This window comes from Prunus avium, chromosome 7 (genome assembly GCF_965620075.1).
Source record: "Prunus avium chromosome 7, drPruAviu1.hap1.1, whole genome shotgun sequence".
Taxonomy (NCBI): Eukaryota; Viridiplantae; Streptophyta; class Magnoliopsida; order Rosales; family Rosaceae; genus Prunus; species Prunus avium.
In genome coordinates, this window is record NC_142290.1 from 29,669,921 (window position 1) to 29,694,788 (window position 24,868).

The window sequence follows — 24,868 nt, forward strand, 5'->3', positions numbered from 1 at the left end:
CCAAAAGCTGCTCTCAAGTTGTGTAGAATGTGGAATAGCCTGATTTCCCACGATCAAAAGGCTCCCAATATCAGATTGCAATTTTGACTTCTCCTCCCTCTCTCCTCCTTTCCAGCTTTTACCTTTTAATATAAAACTACCACCTTTGATAAAGCCTTAGCCCATTGTCCCCTTGCCATGATGGAGCTTTGACTTCACAAAGATGCCAAAAGCTCAGAAAATATCTATTTTACAAATGTAATTCCTTGTTACCAAGAGTTATGGTAACAAGAAGTTAAGATGACACAAGGGAGGTAAAAGCTGGCCAAATCCGGATTTCCAGAACTGTGGTAACATGATGGATTGGTTGGATAGGCAATACTTGTCCAATGAAGCTCAAATTTGGATATGTTGTAGTTAACATCCATTGGAACAAGTCTCATGAAGATCATGACCTCATCCGAGCAACAGAGCATGTTGATCCCAGGCCAAGAAGTTGACCTACGAAAATGAACAAAAACAGAATTTATAACTAATAATGCACTTTTAGCTCATTTTCATCCCAACCAAGGCAAAATCTAAGAAAACACAAAAAGGAAGTAAAAAGCTATAAAATGTCAAGAACTAACTCAAAATAGTGGGTGAATAACATGAAAAATCATGTGTAAAAATGAACCGAACACTCAACACTTTGATGCACTTGTGATCACTCTCACAACCCTTGGTGTTTCCCTCCTTTGGTGTCTAAACACTCAAGACCCAACTCAGCTCACTCTTGAACTGATTGCCCTCTCTCTCTTCCTCCCTAGGTGAGATAACCTCCCTTTGAACACAATAGCTCCCAGCTACTTGACAACTATGAGATTTACCACTTCATAGTTGTCTTGCATCTTCTTTTCTTTTGTAGGCAGACCTTTGGAAGTAGTAGAGGGATGCAATTACTCCTTCACGTTCTTGCTTTCAGCTACCAACCTAAACACAAGGTTAGGCAAACCAGAAAACAAGCCATAAAGCATGCATCCTTTGTCCCCTTGTCTCCCACCTAGAAAACCCTTTGGTACAAGTAAACAAACAACATTCAAATGGTGTTCCAGCTTCTAAGGCACGTTGCCAAACTTCCTAGAACCCATAAAACTCTTTGGAGGCACTTGGAGTTAGGTAGGGAACCGGCACATGTGAAAGGCACCTTGAAAAACGCATGGAAAAACGACATAGCACGTCTGGCGACCGGTCGCCCGTCACTCTGCCAGAAAACGACCAGTCGCTTGAATCTTGCGACCGGTCGCCTGCCTCGTTTTTCAACTTCTTCTCCAGGCCTCGAATCTGCTTCAAAACGACCGGTCGCTTTTCCCGTGCGACCGGTCGCTTTCTCCTTCACTTGCATACTAAATGTGAGCCAATTTTACAACAGTCTAGTAGTACTTAGTCAGACAGACAGATTACTGAAATCAATTGGGATGAAAGAAAGGAAAGACGTTGCATTGCATAGCAGCAGGAGCAGCTTACTTAAATTAGCGCACAAAGCAACCAAGCAGTTCTCCATCGAAGGTGCGACCAGATTCTGAAGCCCAATCAAAAGGAAAGACGCAAAAACTCAAGATTTCGACTGAGAAGGATCTTGTTGAACCATCATTCTTGGAAATGGAAAATTCGAATGTCACAACAACGAGATTCATCTTCTCCGTCATAGGAATAGGATGATCGTCATCAGCTTCCAAGCCTGGGATGAAACTGGCAATAACAAAGCAGACTTTTCGACCTCCTAGATGGACAAATCTAAACGTGTCATGTGATCTACCAAGTAATGCATGGAACTCTGTCAGCAGATGTAGAGGTTGGATGCGATGATAATAACAATAGCCATTTTCATCATCGTGGAACATGACGTAGGCTACTACATCATAACCATGTCCATATCCAGGGATGCGTTCATAGCCAAACATTATCTTATTACATTTAAGGTCACTACCTTCCTCCTCCAAGTCCACCACTAAAGCAAGGCCTAGGAAGGGAAAAGGCTCAGCAGAGCACACCCACCATTGGCGGGGATTCGGGGCGGCGACGTCGAAGCAAAAAGCTGGAGTTATTGGTGTGGAGACCATGATCTTGGTGCCCACAATCGCATAAGAGAAGTAACGAAATCCACGAGGACAAGGCCGTATATATGGAGGGTCTGGCAGAGTGGTCCAAGTCCCCGAGTTGAACTCCTCAAAAACCGGACTTTTAGAGAAGGACAATGCTTGGCTCCTGACATATCAGGAGCCATTCCTCCTCATACAAGATGTGGCCTTTTAAAAAAATGACACCTGTGTTTTTTTTTTTTTTTCACTGACTCTCCCTCTCTCTTCTCACCCACTCTCCTTTCCTCCCCAAGCTCTCTCTTCTTCTCTCATCTCCCCATCTCTGTCTCTTCCCATGTCTTTTTTTTTCCTTTTTTTTTGTCTCACCCCAGCTCTCTCTTCTCTTCCCATGTTTCTTTTTTGTTCTTTTTTTTTTCACCGATTCTACCTCTCTCTCTTCTCACCCACTCTCCTCTCCTCCCCCAGCTCTCTCTTCTCTCTTCTCCCCATCTCTGTCTCTTCCCTTGTAACTCTTTAGAAGAAATTTTCAGCCCCTTTCTCTTCCCATCGCTGCTCCTCCATCATCATCACCCAAACATTATGTATTGATTTCTCTCCTTTTTAATTTTATTGAGTTATTTATTTGGGAGTTTTGGAAATTTTGGGAATGGTGGAAGAAAGAGATGGAGAGAAGAGAGAAGAGAGAACACGGGAGGAGAGGAGAGAGAAAGAGAGTCTGTGAAAAAAAAAAAAAAAAAAGACAGGTGTCATTTTTTTAGAAAGCCACATCTTGTATGGAGGAGGAATGGCTCCTGATATATCAGGAGCCAAGCATTGTCCTTTAGAGAAACATCGTGGACCACCAGAGAGAACATAGAGCTTCCTACCAACCTCAACCACCAATGGTTCAGGTTTCCCTTGATGAAGTTCACCATAGCAGCAGTCCCCCTTGATGATCCCCCCAAATTCTCCTTCATCACTAGTAGTGTGACTGTGACTATGACTGCGACCGTGAGTGTAAACTAGTTCCTCCTTTATTTTCCCATCATCATCTGTCTCAAACAGATAAATTTGTTTGCTCCCAGATGGTCCGTATCGAAACCCCGTCTTCTGCTTCGGGTCCCGCGGTTCCAGGCCGCCGGCAAGAAGAATTTGGGAGCCCAATAAACCGCAACCCATCAAGTAGGGAACATCCTTGCCCTCCACAGAAGCCAATTTTCGCAGCAACTCTATCTTGGATTTGGATTTGAATGTGTATAATAAATCGCTCAATCTAATGGCGCGAATATTGTAACGAGCATGACCGGTCTTGCACTCGTAGGTACATATATATAGAGACCTACTATTGGTATTAGTACCATCCACCACTTCCCCCTCCGAAATTCCCATCACGCGTAGCCTGCTCGCCATAGTTGTTTTTCTTTGTGGAGCTCCCCAAGGATACACGCTTCGCTTATATATAAAAAAATAATAAATGTATTTTGGGCAACTAGTTTCGTTTTCATTTTTTGCACTCTTTTTGCTTCCATCATCTTTAAATCAAAACCCCAAATCTTCTCATAATTAAACATACAAATATTTCCTTAAAAAATGTCAATTAAAAAGAAAATTATTTCCTAAAGAAACGCCAAATTTAATGTGTTCTTCCTCTTATTTGTTATTACTCCTTTCTCTGCAAGCCTTTCCTTTTTTAGTCTAAATCTGTCCCCAAATTACCTGTCTCCTCTTTGTCGCACTATCTAATTCAATGACATCTGCCTTTAAACTGCGCCTAACCTTAACGCTGTTAACTCCTATTAAACCAAATTTTTGTCTAGTTGTTTCTTTTCTACAAATTGTTTTAACATCTGTTTATTTTTGGTCTTGATTCGATCTTTTTTCTTACTAGTTTTTGCGGGAAGGGAATTCTTCAAAACTGAAAAAAGAATCAAATCTGAATGCCAAGCCGATCGATCTGGCAAAACCCATTTCAGCTCATATGCAATTTATGCAGTGGAGAAGTTTAACATGAGGGAGGGTCTTTGAATTCATTGCGTTTTCTTAGAATTCATGGTGTTGGATGTGGCGATAGAATTTGGAGCAAGATGAAGGCAATGGCGAAGTGAAGGAGGAGGGGCTGTGTCGATCTGATGCAGAGAGGAGTAAAATATACTTGGATTTTGTTAATTTTAATTTTTATGGTTTAATAGGGGTTAACAATGTTAAGGCACTCTTAAGTTTAGAGACAGATGTCACAAAATTAGAGAGGGAACAGAGAGGGGCACATACAATTTGGGGAGAGAGGATTTATTAGACTCCTCCTTCCTCCCCCCAAATTCTTTGGATCCCGAGCCTCAACATTTAGCATCCACGCATTTATACACATGTAAAAAAATCTTAATCATTCCATTAATCAAGAGGAGATTAATTACTCCACCTCAGAATAGTTGTATTATATTAAAACTCACAATTTGCATTGAGTGCTGCAATTTCCACCTCTGTCCTATTAATTTTCACATCCCTCTTTTCTTCAAAATTTTAAAAACAAATTTATCCTTTTGTAAAATGACTTCTAAGGACTTAGGAAACCTTATCTATTTGTTCCATTTACTTAACCCCCAATTTAACACTCTTAACTTCTCGACCTCTCTCCCTTTTTCTCTTTGCCGAAGCCAAATCCAGAATTGGAAATTATATCTCTACAATTACCAACACTGAGAAGTAAGAATCCAACTTAAACCCAAGTTTTAAAACGTTGGAGAATAAATTTTGAACAAATTGAAAAAAATCCATTCTTGAAAAGACAAATATTGATTAATGTGTTGTATTCAAGAACAAACATCTTTCACGTTCTGCAAGAAAACCGAGAATGACAAAAACCCATAACCAATAAACTAGCTACAGAGATCAAATTGGATGGTGATGCAATCAAATTTAAGGGGTAACCGAGCTCTTACAAAATAGGGTTGGGAAGGGGCTGCATTGGGGGAGTTGGTGGAAGCTTTGGTTTTTTTATTATAAGTTTTTTATAAAATATAATTATTTTATTAAAATATTAGTTTTAATAATAAAAAATATCAATGTTTATTTATTTAGTTTATTCCTCTTAGTCCATTGCAAAAACTACAAACTCGAGGAAACATGCAACTGAAGATGCCAATGAAAAGAAATATAGGACGATTTTTATATGAATGTATCGAGGAGAGGAGGCTGCAACTACTAAATATAGGAATTCGACAGAGCCTATACTAAAATGAAAGTATACATGTATGAATATCCTCGTACGTTAATGGTGACTAATTATTTTAGCATCGTATTGTTTTCAAACACATTTTTTCTTTTGTCAACGGATGTAGAAAAGAAAAGACTCTTGACACAAGCATGCGCATAATCGTATCAATGTAATGCATCGAACCCTAGCTTGCACATGAATCTAAAAGAAAACAAAAAAAATTTCATTTATGAATTAATTTGAGAAACAAAAAACACAATCCCCATCTTACACAACCAACTACGTACATTACCCATGAAAAATTTATTCCTTATCACACTTAGCAACCTCAAATTTTTCAGTTGATTTTCCGTTGGAATTTAAAGGAACCTTCAAGTTGCATTTCATCTTCATCTCCTCAGTAATCTTGAATGCAGTATACTTGGCCCAATGCTTAACATTCAACTTGATAACGATATCAAAAACCGTGGTGGCCTTAAACTTTGAAACCTCATCATCCAGAAGAGACACCGATTGCTCCCCCTTGAACACTGCATTCAAAGGATGCTTACCCTTGTCCTCTACCTCGAACGGGTCGAAGCTAGCAATTTTCAAATCCTGGCTTTTGTAAGAAGCGACGGCTTCAAACTTCTCATAGTGGAAGTCAGACCTCTTGTTAGGGTTTTCAACATTTATGGTGGTGGCTAGATTGAACTGGAGGATTTTATTGGTCGTCAAGTTGAATTGGGTCAGCGATGCATCGGTCACCTGGTAGTTGATCGAATGCTGAGGGCTGTATTCGCGAATGACGAGCGTGCCGGTGAGGATGGCAATGAAAAATACGATGATGAGAACGCAGCAACAGCAGCAACATTTTTGCCAGTTCCAAGCCATGGTTGATAGAGATTTAGGAGGAGGGGGGCAATGAGATTTTGTAATGAAAAGTGCAAGATTATTTTCTTTCTAGTTTTGCAACACGAGCACCAACCCTTAAAACTTTTGATCTTGATGTGGATTTTCTCTACCACCAAGACAAAAGAGGGATGGCAACTTGAATGCGAGATTGCTAAGGTATAGAAATGAAGGGTATAAAAATGAAGGGTACGTAGGGTACAAACGCCGGATATGGCGCCTTTGAATGTGTATTTTTAAATATTATCCCGTGTTAATCTAGTGTACGTAAATTTAAGACCATCATGTTTTGAGGAGCGCCGCACAACTAATTTTTTATTGTGATTTGTAATTAATGCAGGAAGAAAAGTCGAATGTGAAAAATCTCATGCCATTAGATTTTATGACGCATCATGACAATTGGATGGCTAATTAAGCTTCAGCCTAAAACACACAGTTTTGGAATCCACAAGAAAGAAATAAGGGAACTTCAAGTTTGTTGATAATATGGAATAACATAACTTAATCCTAACCACGGGTTTAAAGTTGTTTAAATACCCTAGAAACCATGGGAATAAACAAGGATTAAATTAGGAAAATAACAAAATTTCCAAAAACTGATAAAGCATCAAAACTGGATTTCAGACTGTTAAATGATCTCGAGTCATGGGCCCAAAATTAATCTCAGGGCCCAAACTTGTAGCTTTCCAATTTCATTTACTATTTCACGTTCATGTAATTATAGCGGCATTTGACATGTTAATTAACCGAAAAATCTTAAGAATTACTTTTGCTGGATTATATGGACACGAGAAAGCTTCAAACAAGAAAAAAGCTTTTAGATGTAGTTAACGGTATCTAGACTATTTTCTTCAATAAACGTCTACGGTCACACAAAACTCTTTGACATTTTCTCAAAATGTGATATTACCTTACAATATTTGTGTATTAAAGATAATTTTTAACATAACAAAAGGGTTTATAGCTAAAGTTGTTAAGAGCATGTACTCATGTACCCGAAGTCCTAGGTTCAATTCTCCCATCTCCCAATCTTGGTTGTTTGTATTAAAAAAAAAAAAATTAATAACATAAAGATAGGATTTGTAAATTATATTACTAACCAATAGAATTTAACTCCTTTGCACCTATCAAAATTCACAAAGGTGTGAGTTTATTTGATTTTAAAAAGACAAAGGAGGCTGCATAGAAGCATTTTGTTTGGTTGCTTAATAAAGGAAAGTAATAGCGGAAGGGTAATGCTAGGCTTACAACATTTTTCATACCACATTTGTACCACATCTCTAATAGAGGTGGAGCCCACCAATACAATGGGGTCCACCTCTATTAGAGAGGTGGTACAAATGTGGTATGAAAAATGTGGTAAGCCTAGCATTTATCCGGATAGTGGCACTCGGGTTACCTTGAATGATCCATCTCCAACTATCTAGATTGCTTTAAGTCCAATGGCCACAAACACGTAACCAAATTCTTTTAAATTTGCATGTGGGAAATGTATGGAAATATTCATTTTTCTTTGGTTGATTCTGCGTGCAGGGTTACATGTACTAGTTGTAGCCATAAAAAACTACAAATTCATTCAGGCTAAAAGTGTTAGGAAGGATTTAAACTGAATGAACATGTCCAAAATTCAAAAGAATTACTGTGTGAAAACATTACTTGACCTTAGTATTACAAATTCACTTGAATTATGACATGTGCATAATCATTGAAATATTATGCTGGGTTTAATAATTGTATGTGTTTTAATTTGAATGAATTAGTAATCCTACGTTATTCTGCCATGATAACATCATCACATATAAGAAAGCCGTTATTTTAAAGGAAAGGTTCCTAGATTCTGATTAGGATTATTAATTTGAAAGCAAACCAGAAAATAAAGTCTTCAAATGAACAATGAAACAAAATTTGAAAGAGAAAGAAAAATTAAACAAAAATGTAATCTAAACTCTAAAAACTACGTACATGAAACAAATTTAATTATCACACTTGGTGCTCTCAAAATTTTCAGCTGATTTTCCGCCAAAACTCAATGGAACCTTCAAATAGCAAGCCATTTGGAGCTCCTTGTTAATCTTGACCGCACCAATCTTGGTCCAATACTTAAAATAGAGCTTCAAGACGATATCGAAAGCTGTAGAATTCCTAAAATTCGAAACCTCATCATTAGAAAGAGCCACCGGTCGTTGCCCCTCGAACGATGGAGTCAATACAAACGAATTCTTGTGCCCTACGCGGAAGGGGGCCAAGCTATTATTACTCAAATCCTGGTTCTTATAACTAGCAACGGCTTCAAAATTTTCGTAGTGGAAGTCATTCCATTTGTTAGGGTTTTCAACAGTCATGTTGAGGGATAGATTGTATTGGATGGTGTTGTTGGCCGCAGTCAGGTTGAATTGGGTCAGCGAGGCATCGGTGACCTTGTAGATGACGGATTTCGAGGGGCTGAATTGCCGGATAACGAACCAACCTGTGCCGCTGAGGGCACCAAGTATTACAACAAGGATGCAGCAACAGCAGCAAATTTTTTTTAGCATGGTTGAGAGAGAAAGACAGAGAAGGGGTGAGGGACAAACAGATTTTCAAATGAATATGATTTATAATATTTCTAATTAACAAGAGTGTGAGATTGTTGAGGTATAGGGAAATATGGTAGGGTTACAAGTTACAAGTATATATAAGGCGTAGAGACTCTGTATTGTTAGTAAAGACGCGTATAAAATGTGTATTTATCTTATAAGTATTCCCGTTTTAGTTTATGTAATTTTAAAAATAGTAAGTTGTGAGGCTGACACCTTATCTTAGTTTCGACTTTGGAATATGAAACATATGTCAAGTCCTGAACGTTACATCCAAGGAAGAAGAGATTACAATGATACTACTTTTTTTATTTTATAATATGCATGGTTGCTCTAAATCTAAGGGGTTTTGATTTGACAAAAACAAATAAGAAAGAATTGAGAGCGGTACGCATATAACAATAACAAGGGGAGTGGCCATGTCAAACTATTTAAACATGGGAGTAAAATACAAAATAAAATCTGCTAGGCAGGAGACGCATCAGGGTCACCAAAGATATGAAAACTCTTACACTCGGAGGTCTGGAAACCACTTCAAAATGTTCCATTAAATGAAGTGCTCAAAGGAACCTTCAGCTTGCAGTCGCTCTTCCCTGGAATCTCGAAATAACCCGTCTTCACCTTGCCGAATCTGATTCCTATCCGAAAAGAAATCTTCACATCAATGCTATAAACCCCATTTGTAGTCTCCGAGTTAAAGTTGGAAAACGGCTTTGGTAAAACGGTGAGGTTGTAGTGGATAGTGTTGTTGTTGATGCTGGTGTTGGTGAGATTGAATTGGGTGAGAGAGGCATTGGTGATGGTGAATTTGGGCTCTTGGGGAAGGAAGATCAACCAGAATATGAAGAAGGCCAGGAAGATTAAGAAGTAGGTGATGTAGCACAAGCAAAAGCAGAAGCAATAGAGGCCACTCCTTCCAAACACGGTTGCGAAGAAAAAAATCAGCTGGATTTAATGGTGTGAAAGATCGAGTTTGCCTAGGGAAGTTTATAGGCTTCTCTCTATTGACAGAGAATTATAAAGGATCAGCAACAGTTCAAAGTCAAACGCCAGATTAAGGAGGTTATTGAAGGAAGTACTACTTGGAAGCTTCCAACTAGTTGACTTTAGTATCATATCGTGGTTATTACTTGAAGAAAAACTGAATGAAATTCAATTATCTTGTGAGTTTTGATTTACAATGAGTAACCAATATATACAAGAGAAGTGGCACAACTAACCATGCCATTTCCTCAATTAGCTCCTTGACTTAAGGAAGAGTAAATTACAAGTAACTACAACAACAAGAAATACAACTACATGACAGCCTAGGATAAACAACTAATCTGTGGGAGAGGTGAAATAACCAGCCGATAAAGGAAGTGAATTGTCCAGCTTATAGGCAGCTTGGAGTTGACTTTCAATACTCCCCCTCAAGCTGGATCAAGGGGATTGATTGATCCAAGCTTGGAGAGTAGCCGTTGGAATTGAGCTGCAGGCAGTGCTTTGGTAAATATATCTGCTAGCTAGTCACGACTTCGAGTGTACTGTGTTTGAATCACCTTGGATTGAACATGAGCACGGATGTAATGACAGTCGACTTCTATATGCTTGGTCCTCTCATAGAAGACTGGATTAGAAGCGATGTGAAGAGCGGCTTGATTATCACAAAAAAGAAGCATGGCTTGGTTATGGCAGACCCCTAAGTCAGAAAGTAAACCTTTTAACCATATAAGTTCACAACCAACCGATCCTTTTAGACATGGGAACAGGGAAGTATTTATGTTTATCAAAGGAGGTCTACATGTACACAGTGCGCTGCAAATATACTAATTTCAGATAGAGCCTTGATCAACAAGGGATCATTTTTGCTCACCACTTTAACCAAGGTGTACCTTCACCACCTTCCTCAACACTTGACACGTGCTCATTGACATAACCATGGTTCCATAAATACTTATGGGTATGCTAATGGACACGTGTCAAGTGTTGAAAAGGGTGATGAAGGTAAACCTTGTGTTAAAGTGGTGAGCAAAAGTATTTCCGATCAACAAATGCTATATGTAATAACGTGTAAGAGATGCTAGATGGAAGGGAAAACGGCAAGTAAGCTAAGAATTAATAAATGCTTTATGTAAACATCATATATCATATATACTTCTTTGTGAAGAAAAGTTTTTTTCCTATTGTTTCAATAAACTCATATTGTGTAGAGACTTGGTCATCATCAATGGAAAAATCGTTACATTTTTCTGTCAAGCTCTCAAGCTGAGTATGGTCCGCACTTGCTTGTCAAAGTTTTGGATTTGTCAGTAAATTTATGAAGAAATCTTCATAGAGACTTTAAATTGCAACCACTTTAAAACCCTCAAGGGTGTTCGTGTAAACTCCCAAAGTACATGGTCTTAAGTGAAAACGCGACCAATCTAATTTTTATTTCTTTTGATTACAAGCCCTAAGGTACAAGGAGTGGGAGGGCGACACCCCCGCAATCGGTGAGCCTAAACATAGCACCCACATATCTTTCAATAGGAGAACTACTCAAAGGGATTTCCAGCTGGCAATCGACATTGGGGGGACTTAAATAGCCAGTCTCGATCTTCCCATACCTAGCCTTTACCCGAAGACCCAACTTTACATCAATATTGTAAACCCGAGCACGTCTTTCGAAGTTGAACCTGGAAAGCTCCAATTCCTCAAGCACCACAACTTGATGTCCTTCAAACACAGCACGTACCGTACTTATGCTCTTGTGGCCTTGGTAGAAAGAAGTCGAAATGTTGTTCACCACGGCAAAACTCTTATCTCCGTAGTTGGCCGTGGCCCGGATGTGACTGAGGTATACACCAACCTTTTTGTTGTGGTTTCCTATAGAGATGTTGAGCGCAAGGTTGTAATAGAGAGTAGTGTTTGTGGTGGTGTTAGTGAGACTGAATTTTGTGAGTGAGGCGTCGGTGACAGTGAATTTGGGCTCTTGGGGAAGAAAGATCAGCCAGAAGATGAAAACGGAGATGGTGAAGATGAAGAAGATGAGTAGGGTGGCGTAGGCCACGAGGCAGAAGTAGCACTTGAAACACCGGTCACGGCTGTGCCTACTTCCAAGCATGGTGAGAGTTAAATAGCAAAATCATATGTGTGAGAGTTTGACATAATACACCTGAAAGGTTTGATGTTTGAAACAATACTAGGCGACCAACACTCAGAAACTCCGAAGTAATTATCCCTTGCGAACATCCCAACGTGATATGAGTGATATCTTTTCTTCTTTTTTTTTTTCTGCCAAATGATAAGAGTCATGATCCTCGGAAACAAAGTAAATTCCAAAGTCATATCATATTGACTTGGGGCCTGAATTAATGCTTAGCTACATAAGATATGGAAACAAGAAAGGAGATATAATTAAACAATATATATATGGAGGGAGATTAGATCAAGGAATTATTACAAAACGATCCTTGATATAATAATCTGATCAATAGTTGCCTTCTTGTCACTACATAGGATTCTTGATATTTCTAGGACAATATGGCTTTGAATCCCCCTATATTATCACGCAATCAAATCATGGTCGTTAGGCCCTTCCTCCGTTATAGGAATCCTCCTTCCATATTTGTATACATGCTAATATTGATTTACCTTCCTTGTACATCTCTACTAGGGTTGTCAACTATGCATAAATCTCTCATGTATTACACTTATCAAATCAATCTAAAATACAAAGTTTACATGGTATCAGCCACTCTCCTTTTCTAACAAAATCTTTTCCTTCTCCGGACTTGTTCCTTCCTCTCTAACCATGACCACCAATGCTTCTGCTTCCTCCTCCTCCACGACATTGACTTCCTCCCTTCTTGGCCCAACCTTGGCTAATTTCATCAAGCTTACTGAATCCAATTATATATCTTCTCTGGACTGCTCAACTTCGCCCCTTTCTCATTGGCCATAGGCTACTCAAATATGTGGATGGCTCCGCCTTTGCCCTTGCTAAGACTCTCATTGTCTCTGACTCTACTGTTCCTTCTCCCAACCCTGACTATCTTCTCTGGTTTCAACAGGATCAACTCGTTGTCAGCTATTTGGTGGCTACCTTGATTTGGGCTTGGAGATCGATGGTTTAGACAAGACGAATAGCAAAAGGAGAATATGAAATTGGGAATGTTACGGGTGTTAGTTTATGTAATAGGCCATTCGGAATCACAATGGCACTACTACGTTTTACTATTTGCGCGACGGTAGTTTGCGCGACGAAGTAAAAATCGTCGCACATAAGACCATCATGCGACGGACAAGAATATGCGTAGCGTAAAAGAGAGCGACGAACAAACTTCGTCGCGCAAAACAGCTTAGCGCGATAGCGAAGACAACCGTCGTGTAAAACTAGGAGAAAAAACCGCGAACTAATATTCTAGCGTAAAAGACAACATAGATGTTGCTACATTTTTTAATTTGTTTTTAACTTTCTTAATTACATTTTAAACATTTTGTCTTGTATTATATAAATTTATATTATATCTTTCCTCTTCATTATGGTTTTTTATTGCAATTTTATTCTATTACAAAAATTAAAAATTAAAAATTAAAACTAAATAAAATATATTGCAAAAAAAAAAACGTACAATTAAAATTAAATCAAATAGATTTTATTAAAAAAAACATAAAATTAAAATTAAAATTAAATATATTTTATTACAAAAAAAGGGTAAAATTAAAATTAAATAAAATATATTTAATTTTGCGCGACGACAATTTTCGTCGAGCAAATACAACAGTATAAATTTAAATTAAATTTGAAAACTCTATATTTTTCGTCTAGGAAAAGATAATGCGACTAATATTTTTTGTCGCTCAAATTTTAGAGAGACGAAAACCTTTCGCCGCACGAAAGTTGGTGCGAGTACAGCCCTCGTCGCTCATACTTTGGCGACGCGAAAATTGCGACGAGTTTTAACCGTCGCCCTTTATGTTGCGCGATGATTTAGTTGTCGTCGCGCGTATTGTTGTGAGACGAATGTTTGTGCGACGAATATTAACCGTCGCTCTGTTTGCGCGACTAATATTGTTCTTTGTTGCATTCTGCGCGACTAAAACAATTATTTGTCGCGCAAAGTTATTCTTTACGAACTTTGCACGACGGTGATTGTCTCTGTCGCGCTGAACCTAGTGCGACTCGATTGTTCTTTGCGCGACGAATTATTCTCCGTCGCGCAAATGGTTAAATGTAGTAGTGTGGTAAAATGCATGGTATGGGATATGCAGATTTGCTTGCCGTATAATATAGATTGGTGGGTTGGGTAGAATTGAAGTTCATTCATGCATTGCATAATTTACATATTGTAATTCTCACTAATTGCATAAGACATAGGGCCCCTACTGAGCTTGTAGTGCTCACCCCTTATTAAATCTGCTACAGGTTTTGGATCTAAGGTTTAGTTTGTGACCTGAAACAAGAAGAACGAGTTGTAGATAGTTTTAGACGTTTTGTTGTAGAAAAATAAGTTAAGAGAGTTTCTTTCCTGTTATTTTGCTTGTAAAATTACGATGTAAATTACTTTGGTTTAAATAAAAGTTTCTGTTCAGTTTTCATTTTTCTTGTTACTTAAATTTTAGTTCTAGTTTTTCTTTTACCTCACACTTCCATAAGAAGAAAAAAAATTTGGGGTGTGACACATATATAGTATGACCAGGCAACCAAACAGAGTAACATATAAAGATGTTCACTGAGAAACCCACCGCTTTGAAAAATTGGGGGTCATCATTTGACAAGGCAATCCACTAATAGAGAAAGAAAGTTACAAAGAAAAACAGGTGCAAGCTATACCTTCCTAAGCAGTCTTATTCTCCAAGTTAAAATGTTTGCAGCTAGTCTTTCATGAAAGTGGCAGCATCCTTCTTGAGCTCTTTTACCTCATGGCACTAACAACACATCACACGTCAAGAATGATATGATGGAATGTAGATTCTAAAAAGAAAAGATCAATTTCTTCAAGAAATCAATACAAGAATTTGATATCTAGATCTAAAATGGTGAAATGATTCAAAGTGTCTAGATGCATATCCCGTTTTATGAAAAATACACGTGTAATGCGTGTTTTTATTTATTTATACATATCCCGTTTTAAAGAGCAAATTAGTTGAAATATAATGACATTTGAAATGTAAGGGTGAAATTAGAGTTTTTATAAAAAATAACCAAAATTTACCCTATACTTTCATAAATGTCAGTTTTTTAAAAACTTTCAAAAATAGCTAGAAACCCACTTAAAATAGACTCAAATGCCCTCGAAACTAAAACCACATAAACCTAAAATGCAAAACCCTACCAAATAAAAATTTAGAATTTAGTAGACACGTTTGCAGCACTAATCGAACTCCTTGTACTGTAAATGCCGTTATTTATATTTTTTTTGTGTTTCCCTTGCTTCTTTGTTCGGTCTACCATTTTTTTTAATAAACATATCCAGGGCCAAGCATGGTCGTGCTCATAGGATCTTAACAGTCCACAACATATATATATATATAGAGGTTTTGATCCTTAACTATCTAGTTGTATGCTTATACTCATTTGGTAAATAGGTCCAAATGATTATAAGCATATAACTAGATAGTTAAGGATCAAAAACTGTCTATAGGTAGCGTATGTTGCAATGTGTAATTTAAGGATAAAAAACTATCAAAGTAGCTTGATCCACAACATATATATACAAGTTTTGATCCTTAATTAACTATCTAGTTATATGCTTATAATCATTTGGGCCCGTTTATAAAGATGACTTTGCACAACCAAGATGGCCTTGAGGAATCAGCTACTTTGACTTGAATATAAAAGTGTGTATTGTATATGTGATCAATGCTCTACATGGAGATGGAGGAGGGGGCTGCCTCTGGGCTGAGGACGTCAGTAATGAAATGGATAGTTAGAAGATGGAAGCGGGATCCACAAGTGTGATTTCCTTTTCCTAATGTTTCCCGAATTTGTCCAATATATATAATCAAATAGTAGTAGTTTTAACTTTTATGTGAGTTTTAGTTTTGAGGACATTTAAGTCTATTCAGGTAGGTTTTTGGCTATTTTTGAAACTTTTTATAAAAACTGATATTTATGAAAGTAGTGGATAAATTTTGGCTATTTTTAATAAAAACTCGTGAAATTAGATGTTTTTATTAGTTCAAGCGAAAATAATTGCTGAAAAATTAAAGGGCAAATCGAGTTCATAGTGGATTTTCGACATTTAGCTATAACACGCATGTATTCACTTAATTACTCTCCCATGTAAAGAGGGATAGTGTTGCCCATAGTAGACCTCGATAAGCAGTTGTATGTCATAATAATCAACAAATTCTAATGTATAAAGTAAAATAGAAAGAGGTTATGTCTGTGGGAACACACATTTTTGCATCCACAATGTCATCATCAATTTTAATTTTCAACAAATAGACAATGGTGTTAATTAATTGAAGCTTGTAATAAACCTTTATTCTTCTTTTAGCTACATAATTTCCATGACTAAACTCAAACTGAGAGGATTATTTCACAGTAAAAATATTCAAGATATATCATTGAAAGGCATCCCTTATACTCCTCAGCCTGTTTCAAAACTAAAAGGACCAATCCCAATCCCCACGGAGATTGTAAAGATTTTGACACTCCCACACTCCTTGGAAACAAACTTAGGACCTACAAAAGTTCCATTGTTATAAATAGTACTCAAAGGAAGTTTGAGTTGACAATCCACCTTTGGGGGCTTGAAGTAGGCAGTCTTGATCTTACCATATCTAGCCTTTATCCGTGGAGCCAGCTTCACATCAATATTGTAAACCCTAGCACTTGTTTCCGAGTTAAACTGAGAAAGCTCCTTTCCCCCAAGCACCACCACTTGCTGCCCTTGAAGCACAAAACGCACCATGGTTGTGTTCTTGTGGCCTTGGTAAAATGGAGTGGAAGTGGTGTTGACCATTGCAAACCTCTTTTTCCCATAGTTGCCAATGGCTTGGATCCGATTGTAATATACACCGGCCTTTTTGTTGGGGTTTCTTATGGATACGTTGAGGGCGAGGTCGTAGTATAGAGTGTTGTTGTTGGTGTTGGTGTTGGTGAGATTGAATTGGGTCAGCGAGGCATCGGTGACGGTGAATTTGAGCTCCTGGGGTTGAAAGATCAACCAGAAGATAATGACCGCGACAATGAAAAGAATGAAGGCGAGGATGGAGTAGTAGAAGATCCAGAAGAAGCAAGAGAAGTTGCAACAGCGGCTTTGCCTTCCATTACGCATAGCTGCTGCTAGCTGAGAATAAAGAGAAGATTAATATGCTGAGAAGATTGATTGGGTCGTGCTATATACTTGTGAATGATTTAAATCATAAAAGATCGAAGTTACTTGTGAACTTCCAATGGTCGGCCGCATTGATAATGAAGGTACATGCTTCCTGTTAACTTCCAATGTCATTGACTTGGGTATCGTTGACAATAAGGGGCAAGCTCCATATAAGATTTGAAGAAATAGTCAATTTAAATGGCTGTTGTTGGTTGATTAAAAAAAACAAATTAAATTGCACATCTTGTTCCACAATGGAAATAATTAGAAACTAAATGCTAGTTCGTCTAGGTCTTGGTCTAGTAGTATTTTCAATTTTAGATCCCGATTCTTTGAATCTCTCACTCATTGATAAAATATATATATATCTAAAAGGATTATGTTGCCCATTTCAAAAATTTCCTTTTTAGTCATATTACCACACGACATCAACGCATTTTAGGAGTAATTTCGTGAGATCTGCCAATGGGAACTTCCAAAACATTTTCTTGGGCATAGAAAAACTAGCAAACTTACTGAATGTTTTGGAAACGCAACCACTCTTTGCCTATCTGCGAGACGACTCATTTTTTGGATGGTACATTGAGCAAGAGTTAGGCCCCATATCAAACATTTCTTCGTATGCTTCAACTTGGATGTTATATTTGATGACGTGCTTAAATGTTTGGAAACATTATGAAACTAGGGTTAGGCCAGTTGGTTAAGGGTATGGGCGGAATCACATTGTGGGCTCAGGTGGGCTGTAGCCCATGGAGATTTTTGGGGAAAAAAATCAATCAAACCTATATAGCCCAGTATGTGAACTTGTAAATAAAAATACACAATTTCATACCTTGCCAACACTAATACCACTACATTTTTTAGTTTGCGCGATGAAAACATATTCGTCGCAATATGATGTTTTGTGCGACGAAAAAATGTATGCGTCGCACAAACTTCCATGGATAATAATTTTATATTTTTTTACATTCGTGACTAAAACATTTGTCGTGCTAGTATACTTTGCGCGACAAATCATCCCGCAGTCACGCAAACCAAAAATTACACATAGTTAGGAGTAATTTTTGGTTTAGAGGTCTTCTACGTACGTTTGTAGTTGATGTCAAATATTGTTCCACGTTTGTATCTGGTGTCAAAGATTGTCCCAACACCAATTAAGTAAGGGTAAAGTCCTTAGCCCCAACTCTCCTATTTTAAACTTTTTCATTGATTTGTCTCCAGTCTCCAAACAAGAAGCATTTTTCTAAATAAAATTCACCATTTGCGAATAATACAATCTTATTTCTTTTCTTTTTATGTGTTTATAATTACTTGGTTTATATGATTTAATGTAAAATTTTATTTCTAGAAAAATTATAGAAATTGTAAGTACCAAAAAAAAAAAAATCCTTATATTTTAAGCTAATAACTTTAGCTAGCCCATGCTTTGAAATTTTTTTGGTTCCGCCCTTGGTTAGTGGAATGCCCATTTCCTTGCACCCAAGTTCGAATCCAACTCCCCGTAAATTAGATTAATTTAGACTATCGCTTGTATAATTAAAAACTTCATAGAGAAAAGTAAAATGTTCCTACACTCATTATCAGAAGAGAACAACGATTCTTAAGTACATAAGTCTGATGGAGGAAGAGACCACATAACAAGTCCCTACGCCATACAAACTGAGTGGCAACCAACACAAGTTGAGCCTCCTTGAGAATAACTTTTTCACGTAATAAATGATAATCTAATCTCTATCTGTGCTTAACCAGAGCCATGAAAACTTGATAAGGAAGAAACACATGCAGATTGCACTCATATTTGCTGTTGTGGTTGGTAATAAGACTGAACACCTATTCTACCTCAGTGGAAGACCTAGCCACTATCACTTTGCTTCCTCGCAGCTCTCAACTTATTCTATTGGAACCCCAGAAAGATCACAAAACCTCTTGTAGACCATGTTCTAAAAAATCCCCTGCCCAATAATCTGCATCAGGCATTGAGTTCTGTTATTTTCCATTATGTACACAATTGTTTTCCATTACAATATACAAGCACTAGGAGTCTAGGACGAAAAGTTAGTTATTACTTAACGATGGTTTAAATGTACTTAACAACGGTTTAAATGAAATCCAACAAGCTAGTTCTCTTGTTTGCTTTAGAACATTGATTTGGCTTACCTTCCACGAGGTCTTGAGATGACTCAAATGTACAAATCACACCTTTATCCCCGAACTAGTGCTTCCAACCTGCGCAGAGATGAGATTATACTTGAAGTTAAATAAAGGTTTGAATTCCACACAAAAAGCATATATTTGATTAATTACTTCAAAAGTCTAATTTCAAGCTAAACCGAACCTTTTTGCAATCTGTACTCTCAAACTTTTCAGAAGCTTTTCCCTTGGAATTCAACAAAGGAACCTTCAATTTGCATTCTTCCTTATACTCGTTGTAAATTTCAACCTTACCAGCCCTGCTCATAATCTTAATCTTGATCTTCAAAATGATTTCAAAAACCGAACCACTCTTAAGGTTGGACGCTGCATCGCCCTTAAGAGACACCGATTTCTGCCCTTTGAACACTAGAGGTGTCAATGCAGATGTGTTCTTCTTCGCTACTTCGAATGCGCTCAAAGAAACTTCATTTAAATCCTCGTCACCGTAAGAGGGAACAACTATAAATTTGTCATATCTGTAATCAGAATATTTGTTAGGATTTTCAACGGTCATGTTGGCGGCTAGATTGTATTCTAGCTTGTCGCCAGACCCCATGCTAAACTGGCTCAATGAGGCATCCGTCACCTTGTAGCGCGCTTCTAATGACGGCCCTAATTTTTCTTTAAGCACGAAAAGAACAATCATGCCCACGATCAAAAATAATAAGAGAAGGAGGCAGCAGCAACAGCAACATTTTTTCGAACTCATGGTTGAATAGAGATCTAGAGATGCAGGGAACAAAGAGATCTTTTGATGAATATAATAATGCTAAACCAAGTCCAAGACAATTCTTTTATTTGTTTTTTCTTCTTTTTTCTTCTTTTTTTTCTTTTCGCGCGTTGCGCTCGAACACCAGCCCTCAAACCAAACCTGGATTTAGATTAAGAATTTTTAACCACCAAGAAAAAGAAGGCCGGTTAACCAGAGATTGTGCATATCAGAGGTATATACAAGGCACAGAGAATGTGCATAGTTAGTAAGTACACGTAATATATGAGTATTTTTGAAACACGCATCCCGTTTTAGTTGATGCAATTTTAAGAGTAGCTAGTTTTGAGGCCGACCATACAATTTAGGTGTGAAGGTACCTTATCCTGAAAAGCCCCAAAATAGAACACGTAAAAATCTCAAGCTTCTAGAGTGTAACTTGTTCTTTTAGTTTTATGCAATGGGAAACTTTCTTTTTTCAGTCAACGCTTGACCAGTCAACTCACACTGAGTATTAGGTCCAGTCTGACTTGATGAACATGATCAACCAAGCCAATCTTGCAAACCCTTGCAAACACAAATATAAAGATTGCAAATCAATGTAGATTACTTGCTATTCAATTAAAATAAGATCGCAAATCATTGTAGACGACTTTCTGTTTAGTTAAAACCTTTGCTCTAATCCTATATGATATCAGAGTAGACTTGAATGCGCATTAAGCCCAAGAGACGAGACGACATGTCAAGGGGCATGGTTCTGGGTAGAAATGGAAGTCTTGCATTTGTGCTAGCTAGACTGGTTTTGGGTAGGAGGCTCTAATTCCAAAGAATTTTAGCTTATGCTAATAACTTCAATTATTCCAGAAGACTTGTAATTTGATGAATACAAAACTACAGCACACATACCATTAAGCCTAATACATAACTTATAAGAACAATAACCCGCATCTCAAATTTAATATTATTCTACTAGATTTTACAGATTTCAACTTTATTTCAACAATCCATATTCTCATGGTCATTTACGTTGTTGTTGATCACTCAATCATTTGCTCCACCTTGTAGCCATTTCAACATTGGGGTTAGCTTGCACAGTTTCAATCCTCTCTTGGTGGGAGCTTCCAATTCTGTTCCTCAATGATCTGCATGGAAGAACTTGTTAAGTAGAGAAATATAACACATTGATTTGGGAAAAGGCAGAAGATGTCCAAAGGCAACTTGAAATACAAAGCTCGAATGAAGTTACCATCTCTCTGTCTTGCATATCATAAGGGGCAACTATGACACCTCCTCAACACTCGCAGCTTCTCCTTAGCTTTCTGGGCCCTGCTCTGAACTCTCATTTGCATTTCGTCAAAGTACTGCAAAACCATCTCAATTAGATAAAAGATTTAAGGATGCATAATTGTGCGGTTTGTGAATCTGAAGTTTGCAAAGTAAAGATGCATAATGTGATCAATAGCATCTTTTACAGAACATAGGCCTATTATTAAATGTGCAGTCACGCACAAACATATACGAAAATGGTATTATTATTTTGTGAGATTGTGAATCAAACTCGCTATCGAACATAACATTCTACTCCAAATACAGACCTCAAAGTTATTAGAAAGCATTTGTTACTCATCCATTGCAAAGTGCTACAATGAGAAATTAACTGCAAGAATTACCTGTTGCTTTCGTTTCCTCTCGAGCTCTGCCTGTTCATGTTAACCCGATCAGCAAGAGCAAATAATTACAAGAAACAAAAGAAGGCAGAAAGCTTTTGACGCATCAAAATGTTTCCCATGTCATTACCAGCGCCTGTTTAAGGTGTGCATTGTCCTCTCTTAACTGGTTCAGTTCCGCTTCCAATTCAACTGTGTATGCCTGTAAAAGCAGCACATATCACTAAAAAGGAAATTTTTGCCATGATTCTTCTTGAAAGAATAAAACAGTTTCTTCCAATTCAACCGTGTCCACCAAAATCCTTCATGATTCAAAATTTCGATTGCCGGTTCAACTGCTTACCTAGCAGTTCACAAACTGCTTCGTACTGAATTTGGTAGAAAATCAGCATTCAGCAAAATCATATTCATCAACTACCTATCTGGTCTACTTTGTCAAGAGCTTGTAGAAGCTAGCAGCTTTGCCTATATATGTATGACAGCATTGAAAAAATTGAATAATAAATTAAAGCTGCTGCTCAATCCATCTATAACAACCTGGGATAATGCAATTATGTTGATTCAAACTATTACAAAAGAAGGACCATTTTGCTACCCCATCACTAAATTCTTGATGATCAATTGTGAATAAAACAATGTCTATCTTACCGAAAGCATCAGAAAAAGATACTTAAATTACTGATCATATACGAGCAGTTGAATTAGGACTCAGAAAAAGAAATGAGATACCTGTTTCCTTGCTCTAGACCTTGCTGCAGATTCTCTGTTCTTAATCATCCTTCTCTGCCTCCTCTCCACCACCTTTTCCACCGGTCCATCTAAGATCCTCTTCCTTCCTCTTAATTCACCCATGTCCAAACCAAATTGACCCCCAGAGTTCTCAACCTGACTAGTACACATCCCATCGGAGGATACCGGGCTCACAGGAGCTGCCATCCCAATTGGCTGCCCTGCTGCATACCCACCACCCCCATTCACCACTCTCCCTCCAAAACAAACCGCCTGTGGACGCGGCACTGCTGGGTACACACCATTTCTCTTGCCATTTGCAGCATACCCCGACGACTCTGCGACAACTGTGGCCCCATTTTGGGGCATACTCTGGTAATTAGGCATAACAGCAGCAGTACTAGTACTAGCGCCTGCAGCACCAGCAGCCCCCATTCCCATCACAGGCCTGTTAGCAAAACTTGGCCCCACTGCCTGGTTGCTGTTCTGATACATCCCATACAGCTGCTGCTGCTGTTGGGGCTGAGGCAGCGGCACGGCCCTGGCCGCCAACATAGAATCCGGTTCCCGAACTACCCCTGCTTTAACCAAGAAATCCTCCAATGTCATCTCCCCAAAAGTAGGCTGGCGAGGGACAAACTCGGAATTCTGAACACCATCATTGCTGCTGTGACTGTTCTGCTGCTTTGCTTGCTGCCCTTTGTGTATCTCAGACCAAACTTCATCCACTGTTTTCCGAAACAGCGGCCCAGGCAGAGTCAACGAGCCTTGGCGTGGCAAGCTGGGTTGCTTGGCTATGGCGGCGGCCTTCTCCTCAGAGGCCTCTGCTAAAGGCATGTGCGCATCAATGTTGTTGTTCATGTTGCTGTTTTGGTGGCTATGGTTGTTGTTAATGTTGGTGTGGTTTGAATTGATGGCTTGGTTTTCCTCCGCAGTCCAAATGCTGGTGAGAAACTCATCCATGTTCATGGAGCCAAAATTCTTGCCATTCTCGCAGAGGGTGTGCTGAAACTCATCAAGGGTGAGAGCGTAGATGGAGGACTGTCTTCCCAATGAGGAGAACAGGTGGTTCTTGGCTTCCTGGTCGGATTGCAATGGCGATTCGACCTCGTCATGGGAGATGATTTCGGACTCCGAAACCCCCATGTTTTCGTGTGGTCTGCACTTGATTGAATATTGGGTTCCTGAATTCTAACAGACCTGATCAAACTGAAGCACAAAAACCCAATCAGTATGAATTTTCCAAATTTATATCAACAAAACAGAGCAACCCTCAGTATGAATTTTCCAAATGTTGCTATACAGAAACTACAAGACAACAAATCTCTCTACGGTGGTCCCTACCAACAAAATTTTAAGGACAAAACTGCTGCGCTTGGACTTGGAGGGACCAATTGGAATTAACAAAGGGTTAATTAGTGTTTTGCTTAATCTTAAGCATGAGATTGATAAACAATTGGAGAAACTCACGTGCCTTTTATGAGATGGTGGTCCATATTAAACGAGTATATAATGACGAGGTGTCTAAATATCTGCAATTAATTATGCATTTCCAAAAATAGGAAATGGGAATAGAATGTAGGACATGGGTAGATAGCAAAAGCTAAGGGAATCTTTCCTATTTTAGTATTGCAATCAGTGGTATTTCAACAATTATTAGACACCACCAAGAAAAATGTGACCAAAATATATATAAAGCCTGTAAAAAGTTGCACCAATTATTTGCATAAAGAATAAAATTATTCATCATCAACAAGTCTCAGATCCCAGAACCAGCACATAAAAATCATCAAATACATGCAAACACAGATCACAGAAACAAGTTTAAACAGATGGGTTGTTCTAAAAGCATACAGAGATTTGAAAAAGAGAACTTGCTAGCTATGAACATGGAAGAAAAAGTACCTGACTCTGACTGAATGTATATATTTGATCTGGGAAGCTGGAGAGAGAGAAGGTTAAGAAAGAACTAATGCCAGAAACCCAATATACTCCAGGACAGGACAGGACAGTATAATATTAGCCTTGGACAGATCTGAAGGGCCAACAAAACAAGCTCAAACCTCACATAACCAAGTACTGGTAATGAACTTCTGCTTCAAGCTTTGGTATATAAATAGTACCAAGTTTAAAGGGTAGGCTTTATTTATATTTTATTTTTTTATTTATATTTATTTTTTTGGTTATTATGTACGGAGAGAGAGAGAGAGAGAGAGAGCTAGCTTATACATGGGAAGAGTTTGGGTGTGTGCTGAGGAGAAGGATCGAGCAATTCCATAACCACACCTCTATCTTTCCGGAGAAGTGTCGGGGGCCACTTTTGCGTACAAGTCAATCGCATCAGTCTCTATAGTCGTTCATATAAAAATTTGAAGCCTCAAAGTGCCAAAACTAGACAATGCTTCGAGCCCTTGACACCTGTTAGCCATGTGGCTGCAGCAGGAGAGGTCTTTGTTGGAGAAGCAACACGTGTTCTTCTCCGGCCAGAAAATAATAGAAAATGTACATGATATAATAATAATATTTAAATAATAGGCTTGTATTCTGTTTTTAGACAATCCG

The 24,868-nt window shown here is 38.2% G+C and overlaps 6 protein-coding genes and 2 pseudogenes across 6 annotated transcripts; all 8 read right to left on the minus strand.

Moving 5' to 3' along the window:
* Positions 1-1,490: 1,490 nt before the first annotated feature.
* LOC148293299 (uncharacterized) lies at positions 1,491-3,449 on the minus strand. Its single transcript, XM_088244755.1, has 2 exons — positions 3,392-3,449; positions 1,491-2,092 (listed from the first exon to the last, which is right to left on the minus strand). The coding sequence occupies exons 1-2, from the start codon at positions 3,447-3,449 to the stop codon at positions 1,491-1,493; spliced, it is 660 nt and encodes a 219-aa protein (XP_088100881.1).
* A 2,005-nt stretch (positions 3,450-5,454) lies between these two features.
* Positions 5,455-6,305, minus strand: LOC110773537 (NDR1/HIN1-like protein 3). The gene has a single exon (XM_021978062.2). It carries the CDS (start codon positions 6,121-6,123, stop codon positions 5,554-5,556), a length of 570 nt encoding a protein of 189 aa, XP_021833754.2. The 5' UTR covers positions 6,124-6,305; the 3' UTR covers positions 5,455-5,553.
* Positions 6,306-8,114: 1,809 nt separating this feature from the next.
* On the minus strand, positions 8,115-8,675 carry LOC110773538 (NDR1/HIN1-like protein 10). Its single transcript, XM_021978063.2, has one exon. It carries the CDS (start codon positions 8,673-8,675, stop codon positions 8,115-8,117), a length of 561 nt encoding a protein of 186 aa, XP_021833755.2.
* A 507-nt stretch (positions 8,676-9,182) lies between these two features.
* On the minus strand, positions 9,183-10,639 carry LOC148293300 (uncharacterized; annotated as a pseudogene).
* A 463-nt stretch (positions 10,640-11,102) lies between these two features.
* On the minus strand, positions 11,103-11,810 carry LOC110773539 (NDR1/HIN1-like protein 3). Its single transcript, XM_021978065.2, has one exon. The coding sequence runs from the start codon at positions 11,800-11,802 to the stop codon at positions 11,152-11,154; it is 651 nt and encodes a 216-aa protein (XP_021833757.2). The 5' UTR covers positions 11,803-11,810; the 3' UTR covers positions 11,103-11,151.
* A 4,292-nt stretch (positions 11,811-16,102) lies between these two features.
* LOC110773549 (NDR1/HIN1-like protein 10 pseudogene) lies at positions 16,103-16,980 on the minus strand (annotated as a pseudogene).
* Positions 16,981-18,541: 1,561 nt separating this feature from the next.
* LOC110753577 (NDR1/HIN1-like protein 3) lies at positions 18,542-20,138 on the minus strand. The gene is made up of 3 exons (XM_021954508.2): positions 19,344-20,138; positions 19,166-19,234; positions 18,542-18,972 (listed from the first exon to the last, which is right to left on the minus strand). Exons 1-2 carry the CDS (start codon positions 19,908-19,910, stop codon positions 19,202-19,204), a joined length of 600 nt encoding a protein of 199 aa, XP_021810200.1. The 5' UTR covers positions 19,911-20,138; the 3' UTR covers positions 18,542-18,972; positions 19,166-19,201.
* A 592-nt stretch (positions 20,139-20,730) lies between these two features.
* ABI5 (Basic-leucine zipper (bZIP) transcription factor family protein) lies at positions 20,731-24,633 on the minus strand. The gene is made up of 6 exons (XM_021954506.2): positions 24,212-24,633; positions 22,307-23,515; positions 21,708-21,779; positions 21,581-21,610; positions 21,157-21,271; positions 20,731-21,052 (listed from the first exon to the last, which is right to left on the minus strand). Exons 2-5 carry the CDS (start codon positions 23,450-23,452, stop codon positions 21,176-21,178), a joined length of 1,344 nt encoding a protein of 447 aa, XP_021810198.1. The 5' UTR covers positions 23,453-23,515; positions 24,212-24,633; the 3' UTR covers positions 20,731-21,052; positions 21,157-21,175.
* Between the last annotated feature and the right edge of the window lie 235 nt (positions 24,634-24,868).